The sequence below is a fragment of the Oncorhynchus keta genome, chromosome 6, assembly GCF_023373465.1.
Source record: "Oncorhynchus keta strain PuntledgeMale-10-30-2019 chromosome 6, Oket_V2, whole genome shotgun sequence".
Classification (NCBI taxonomy): Eukaryota; Metazoa; Chordata; class Actinopteri; order Salmoniformes; family Salmonidae; genus Oncorhynchus; species Oncorhynchus keta.
The window spans coordinates 37,162,432-37,170,844 of NC_068426.1; the positions used below are offsets into that span (position 1 = coordinate 37,162,432).

The window sequence follows — 8,413 nt, forward strand, 5'->3', positions numbered from 1 at the left end:
TGGTGATCCTAAACTTCCGATTTCAATTGTATTTAACCTTAATTTTGCAAAATACAGTAGTTATTTCCTAAATTGGCAATGTTTGTTGGCAAGAAATAAAGATTTGTTTATGAACAAAGAACTAAATCCGGATTTAGGGTGAGACAATTGATTTGGTTCTTCTTCCTTTACGAACAACTCAGCCGTAAGCTTGAGCACTCTTCTCCTCCTATTTGTGCGTCGATGAGAAATTGAATTATGGGTTAGCAAAATGTTAATGTATACAATGCATTAGGAAAGTATTCAGACCCCTTAACTTGTTACTTTACAGCCTTATTCAATAAAATATTTTCCTCATCAATCTACACACATTACCCCATAACGACATAGCAAAAACAGGTTACATTGTTTTTCAAATGTATAAAAAAACAAAAACAGAAATACCTTATTTACATAAGTATTCAGACCCTTTGTTATGAGAGTCTATATCTCAGGTGCATCCTGTTTCCATTGATCATCCTTGAGATGTTTCTAGAACTTGATTGGAGTCCACCTGTGGTAAATACAATTGATTGGACATGATTTGGAAAGGCACACACCTGTCTATCTATATAAGGTCCCACAGTTGACAGTGCATGTCAGAGCAAAAACCAGGTCATGAGGTCGAAGGAATTCTCCTTAGAGCTCCGAAACAGAATTGTGTCGAGGCACAGATTTGGGGAAAGGTACCAAAACATTTCTGCAGCATTGAAGGTCCCCAAGAACACAGTGGCCTCCATCATTGTATTTATTTTTACTTACTTTTTACCCCTTTTTCGTGCTGTCTAATTAGTAGTTACAGTTTTGTCCCATCGTTGCAACTCCCGTACGTACTCGGGAGTTGCTCTTTTGCACACCAGTATCTCTACCTGTACATGACCATCTGATCATTTATCACTCCAGTGTTAATCTGCAAAATTGTAATTATTCGCCTACCTCCTCATGCCTTTTGCACACAATGTATATAGACTCCCCTTTTTTTTCTACTGTGTTATTGACTTGTTAATTGTTTACTCCATGTGTAACTCTGTGTTGTCTGTTCACACTGCTATGCTTTATCTTGGCCAGGTCGCAGTTGCAAATGAGAACTTGTTCTCAACTAGCCTACCTGGTTAAATAAAGGTGAAATAAAAAAAATATTTAAAAAAGAGGCAAAGGTCAAGAGCCATGCCTCCTCTGAAACATGACCCCTCCAAGCCGCACTGCTTCTTGACACACTGCTCACTTAACCCGGGAGCCAGTCGGAATGTGTCGGAGGGAACACCCTATAGCTGGCGACCGTAGTCAGCGTGCATGCGCACGGCCTGCCACAAGTAGTCGCTAGAGCGCGATGGGACAAGGACATCACGGCTGGCCAAACCCTCCCCTAACCCGGATGATGCTGGGTCAATTGTGCGCCGCATCATGGGTCTCCCGGTCGTGGCCGGCTGCTATACAGCCTGGCATTGAACCAGGGTCTGTAGTGACGCCTCTAGCACTGTGATGCAGTGCCTTAGATCGCCGTGACACTCAGGAGGCCACTCCATCATTCTTAAATGGAAGACATTTGGAACCAAGACTCTTCTCAGAGCTGGCCGCCAGGCCAAAGTAAGCAATCGGGGGAGAATGGAGGCCCGCAGGAGGCCTTTTGCCTTTTGGTAGTCAGTCATTGTAACTAAGAATTTGTTCTTAACTGACTTGCCTAGTTAAATAAAGGTTAAAAAAAATAAAAAATAAAGGGCCTTGGTCAGGGAGGTGACCAAGAACCCAATGGTCACTCTGACAGAGCTCCAGAGTTCCTCTGTAGAGATGGGAAAACCTTCCAGAAGGAGCACTCCACCAATCAGGCTTTTATGGTAGTGGCCAGATGGAAGACACTCCTCAGACACTCCGCACATGACAGCCCGCTTTGAGTTTCCCAAAAGGTACCTAAAGACTCTTAGACCATGAGAAGCAAGATTCTCTAGTCTGATAAAACCAAGATTGAACTCTTTGGCCTGAATGCCAAGCGTCACATCTGAAGAAAACCTGGCACCATCCCTACGGTGAAGCATGGTGGTGGCAGCATCATGCTGTGGGGATGTTTTTCAGCGGCAGGGACTGGGAGACTAGTTAGGATCAAGGGAAAGATGAACGGAGCAAAGTACAGATAGATCCTTGATGAAAACCTGCCCCAGAGCACTCAGACTGGGGCAAAGGTTCACCTTCCAACAGGAGAATTAACCTTGGCACCCAGCCAAGACAACGCAGGAGTGGCTTCAGGACAAGTCTTTGATTGGCCCAGCCAGAGCCCAGACTTGAACCTGGTCGAACATCTCTGGAGAGACCTGAAAATAGCTATGCAGCGACGCTCCCCACCCAACCTGATAGAGCTTGAGAGAATCTGCAGAGAAGAATGGGAGAAAATCCCCAAATACAGGTGTGTCAAGCTTGTAGTGCCATACCCAAGAGGACTCGGGGCTGTAATCGCTGCCAAAGGTGCTTCAACAAAGTACTGAGTAAAGGGTCTGAATACTTATATACATTTGATGTTTCAGTTTATTTTTGCAAAAATGTTAAAATACCTGTTTTTGCTTTGTCCTTATGGGGTATTTTGTGTACATTGACGAGGAGAAAAAAGGATTTAATCAATTTTAGAATAAGGCTGTAACGTAACAATGTGGAAAGTCAAGAGGTCTGAATACTTTCTGAATGCACTGTATGTACAGTAGTTATAGGCCTATTTGCTTGCCTATATAAATGTACTGTAGGCTATTCTTTTCCTAATTCTTAAATTAAAACTGTAGAAAATGTATTAACCCTGTCGCGTGCTTCCCAGTCGAACAGTAAGAGCATATATGACAATTGCGTTACGTTTTTGTTCGCTTTGGTTGGGCTGTTCGCGCACCCATGTTGGGCACATTTCTTACGCATCAGCTAACCACATCATAAGTTAAAGGTTGCGTTCCCCTGCTCAGACGTGCGTTTACTCTAGGCATCGACATCGCATGGTGAAACATTGGAAGCCATTCACTTTCAATGGAAGGAAAGAGAGAAGTGGAGTGGGCAAAGGGACCGTTGAACAATGTCAGCATGGGCGAGGAGGCTGAACAGTTGGGGAAAGCTGAACATTATTCAAATCCGTGATGTGAAGTGACCAATTGAAGCTCACCATAGTTTCCAACCCCAACTGGATTGTCTGACAATGGCTGTTGATACGTAGCAGTACATAGCTTGCTTGTTAGCTTGTTTTAGCATCCACGTGATGACGAGGCTAGCGTGGGTAGGCCCCTGCCGCTTGTAGTGTAAACACTCTGTGAATCCCCTTTCTGTGTGATGTATACAAGCGTCTTATTTGTTGGCATAATTCTCATTGAATTATAAAAGTATTTTTAGTCTACCTTATTGACATCCTTCCATTTCACAATTGCCCCCTGCGTCTTGGATTACTGCAATAGTAAATCAAATAAAAGTATATTTGTCATGTACAGTTTAGCAGATGTTATAGTGGATGGAGCGAAATGCTTATGTTACTAGCTCCCGATAATGCAGTAAAATGTCAAACAAGTACACAAATAATACAATTTCAAATATAATTTCAACAAATAGAAACCACATTTTCATCAATAAACCTTGCCATTCAGACTATAAAGTGTAGGTTATATGCGATAGCATTTGACAGTAATATAATTGAATAACTTCATACAATATAATGGATAAACTTCATTTTGTCCCCCGGAGGTTCTTTCAAGCTGCAATAGAACACTACCTATGAAAGGTCAACCAGGGAGGGGTGTTGCCCTCCTCTTCCTTTAGTGACAAGGCAGGCCACATATAAAAGATGTTGTCAAAATAATGTGCAGAACAGTTCACTATCACGAACGAGGCTGGGTGAGTAAGTCACGAAGGCCTGCATGATCCCTCCTGACTAGAATGCGATTTCTACTGGAATTTGCACTGACTTAAAGAGAGGTTTTCCATTCTCGGGATAACAATAAAATCGTGCAGAAACATGGTAAGCTATTAACATTACAACATTAATCAAAAAAGAAAAAGTGACAATGTTTTATGCGGCCCTCCAACTTACTGTAATTTTGAGTTTAACTTCAGGTGCGTGGGCAACTTATACTTTCTCTTTGCATTTGTTGACAGAATAATGTTCTGTGAAATTACATTTGAGATCAGAGGATGCATAGAGCCTAGTTTATATCTTAGCATAATATAGAATGTTTAGATAACACCATTTACATGTGATAAATGCGTGTTTTAGGCTAAATGCTACTTTGACCATTCATCTGGGGGTGCATCTCAATAGTCTAAAGTGGGTTCCTCTCCTCACCCGTCCCTTCGCCTGTAGCCTAGTGAGTTCAAAGAACTCATCAGACAGGTAACATGAAATTCCACATGCTATCTTTGGCTTTATCCTACATTTGAGTTCTCAGACATTATGCAGATGATGGAGAGGAGACAGACAGCGGAAGCCACTTTCGCTTATTAACACACACCCCAGCATATATCCTAGGCGACCTGGAAGTTGTTGATAACACATTACCACACCACAAATGTAATCATAAGATTTACTTACTGTTAATTAAACACAGACAACATATTGACAATAATATTAACTTGAGTTCAGAACCAACACAGTTCAATCAAATGTAGAATTGATTTTACAAATACATAGATACAATACATTTGAAAGGGGTCTTTTTTTATCCTAATATTTAGTTAACTAAAAACATAAATAAATACCACACCACGCATTATTTTGCTGTAGTAAAATACATTTATAAAAATGACAGCTGAAGGGCCTCCCGAGTGACTCGTCGGTCTAAGGCACTGCGTCGCAGTTCTTGAGGCGTCACTACAGACCCAGGTTCGTTCCTAGGCTGTGTCACAACCGGCCATGACCGTGAGTCCCATAGGGCGGTGCACAATTGACCCAGCATCGTCTGGGTTAGGGGAGGGTTTGGCCAGGGGGGGCTTTACTTGGCTCATCATGCTCTAGCGACTCTTTGTGGCCTACCGGGCCCCTGCAGTCATCAGTTGAATGGAGTTTCCTCTGACACATTGGTGCGGCTGGCTTCCGGGTTAAGTTGGCGGGTGTTAAGGAGCGCGGCTTGGCAGGTCATGTTTCGGAGGACACATGACTCGACCTTTGCCTCTGAGCCCGTTAGGGAGTCTCATCAGGGAGAAAAAGTAAAACAAATGAAATTGTTTGAAAGAAATGATGACAGCTGACACGCATGCACACTTTCACAGTCATCATATGCTAATACTACTCTGTTCTTTATTATTATCTATCCTGATGTCTAGTTACTTTACCCTGCCTTCATGTACATATCTACCTCTAATACCTTATTATTATCTATCCTGATGCCTAGTCACTTTACCCTGCCTTCATGTACATATCTACCTCTAATACCTTATTATTATCTATCCTGATGTCTAGTCACTTTACCCTGCCTTCATGTACATATCTATCTCAAATACCTTATTATTATCTATCCTGATGCCTAGTCACTTTAACCTGCCTTCATGTACATATCTACCTCTAATACCTTATTATTATCTATCCTGATGTCTAGTCACTTTACCCTGCCTTCATGTACATATCTACCTCTAATACCTTATTATTATCTATCCTGATGCCTAGTCACTTTACCCTGCCTTCATGTACATATCTACCTCAAACATGTTGTACCCCTGCACATTGATCTGGTACTGGTATACAGCTTAATTCTTGTGTATTTTATTCCTTGTGCTACTGTTTTTGTTATTATTTGTTTTAAATATGTATTCGGCGCATGTGATAAATACAAATGTGATTTCTTTGGTTTACAGTTCTTCCTTTTTTTAGAGTGCAAAATTCCAACCTTGCCCACTGTAATCTTTTTTGTCAGAAACAAAAGTAGGGTGAATTTGCCCTCATAGATGCTGATCTGAGGTCAGTTTCTTGCATTTCACTCACTAATGGTAAAGGTTAGGATCGAGGGAGGGGAAGCTGATCTTAGATCTGTACCTAGGAGACATTTCACCCTGGTGCGAAACTCACATTCTATCACTTCTTCTGGCTGTCAAAGAGGTTTCCTTAAATCACAAGGCACATTTAAACTGTGTTAGCTATTCTATTCCAAGTGGTTACAGGTTTAGTGAGCTGTTCAACGTTTCTGAGGATGATGTCAATGTCTTGATTCAATTATGAGATTGTCCTGAAAAAAGGGTGACAGTTACAAGCAGGAGGCATCATTATGTTTACAATAAACATGCTGTGGTGGGTGCGGTAAATGCACTATCCAGTTCATATGCGCTTCAACCCAGTTCACATGACTTTTCAACACAAAATACACAGGATGATGTTAAAAACAAGCGCTTGTGTCATACAGTTCTGTTCAATCGCAATGTTTTCAATATCATAAAAATCCTGTGTGTTTTGTGCTGAAAACTCATATGAACTGGGTTGAACATGGATACCACATATTGCACCACAAAATAGTAAAAAAAAAAAAAAAAGTTGTATTTATTTCATGCTCCATCTCTCTCAGCCTGAGAATAACAACCAGCAGCGCCAGGTTGAGGAGGAGGCAGAGGAGGTGAAGGTCATCATGATGGACAACATGGAGAAGACTGAGGAACGCAAGGAGAAACTGCAGGACCTTGACGAAAGGGCTGGGGAACTGAAGGTGAGACTGGGATTGCAAATTTGTTTTAGGCATACGCTTCCAATTCAGATAAATGTTTTAGGGTGAACTTTTTCACACAAAAGCTGTTCAGACCTCACTCTGGCCTGCCTGCCGCTAACCTGAGGTCATTTTTTGCTGTTCAAGATAGACAGTGGTGTTACATTACATTGTAATGTACATTACATTGTACATTACATTATATTACATACATTACATTGTACATTACATTGTACATTACATTACATTGTACATTACATTACATTGTACATTACATTACATTGTACATTTCATTATATTACATACATTACAGTGCATTTTGACTTTGGTACTTGATTGGGTGGTTTGTTTGTTTGTTTGTTTGTTTAGAGCAAGTCCTTCCACAAGACCGCAACGAAGGTGCAGAAGCAGATGAAATGTGACAACGTCAAGGCCTCCTGGAAGCTCATTGCTGTTGTTGGAGCCATGGCCGCGATTATCATTATAGTTGCCATCATTATGTGGGTCAACAAAAAATCGAGCCCTGAAATCACGCATGAAAGAGTCATTACCCCAATGCATGAAAATGGCATTACACCAACAACCAATGGGCCTGGGATATAGGCTAAACCAGGACCAATATGGCTGAAGAGGAAACAAATAGTGGACACTAATCGAAAGATACTACTATCGAAAATTCTGGAGTCGATGCTTTACTTGTCCTCATACACCTATAGGATACTCCTACTTATGCATCAGAGAAGCGATAATGTGTTAGGTGCAAAACTCAAATAATCCCATTATTCAGAATATTTTTGTATTACTAATTTATGATGCATTACTGGACTTCTTGGGATACATTCTATTTCTTTTTTCTTTATTCAACAAGGCAAGTCAGTTAAACTCAAATTCTTATTTTCAATGACGGCCTAGGAACAGTGGGTTAACTGCCTTGTTCAGGGGCAGAACGACCAATTTTTACCTTGTTAGCTTGGGGATTTGAGCCTTTCGGTTACTAGTCCAACTCGCTAACCGCTAGGCTACCTGCCACCCCCCACAATTAAGGTTAACCTGAATAACCTCACATATTCAATGGTACAATTAAGTTACCAAATAGTTATGTCCAGACATAAATGTGTTTTAAGATATTGGCTATTATTTTTACTGGATGTACGCACCATTTTCTCTCGGTCATTCTTGAAGATTCCTTATCGGCTAGTCGAACAAACAAGAATTGCCATATATTAACATTCAACACAATTCTCTTAAAAAGAGACTAAAGTCCTCATAATAATGCATTTTGAAAAATGTTACATTTGATTTATAGTCACATTAAATAATTGACAACAGCAATAATACTTTTTTGTTGCTGTAAGCTATGGAGTTGTCACCCTTTTGTCACTTTTAAAACAGTCGGCAGGAACTCCCCAATAGACAGCTGTCTTGTTCTTTTAAAACAGTCGGCTGGAACTCCCCAATAGACAGCTGTCTTGTTCTTTTAAAACAGTCGGCTGGAACTCCCCAATAGACAGCTGTCTTGTTCTTTTAAAACAGTCGGCTGGAACTCCCCAATAGACAGCTGTCTTGTTCTTTTAAAACAGTCGGCTGGAACTCCCCAATAGACAGCTGTCTTGTTCTTTTAAAACAGTCGGCTGGAACTCCCCAATAGACAGCTGTCTTGTTCTTTTAAAACAGTCGGCTGGAACTCCGCAATAGACAGCTGTCTTGTTCTTTTTTTGGAACTCCCCAAAGACAGCTGTCTTGTTCTTTTAAAACAG

At 40.9% G+C, this 8,413-nt stretch overlaps 1 protein-coding gene across 1 annotated transcript; it reads left to right on the forward strand.

Moving 5' to 3' along the window:
• The first annotated feature begins 3,828 nt into the window (after nucleotides 1-3,828).
• On the forward strand, nucleotides 3,829-8,143 carry LOC118385483 (uncharacterized). Its single transcript, XM_035772652.2, has 3 exons — nucleotides 3,829-3,991; nucleotides 6,522-6,659; nucleotides 7,026-8,143. The coding sequence occupies exons 1-3, from the start codon at nucleotides 3,989-3,991 to the stop codon at nucleotides 7,257-7,259; spliced, it is 375 nt and encodes a 124-aa protein (XP_035628545.1). The 5' UTR covers nucleotides 3,829-3,988; the 3' UTR covers nucleotides 7,260-8,143.
• The last annotated feature ends 270 nt before the right edge of the window (nucleotides 8,144-8,413 follow it).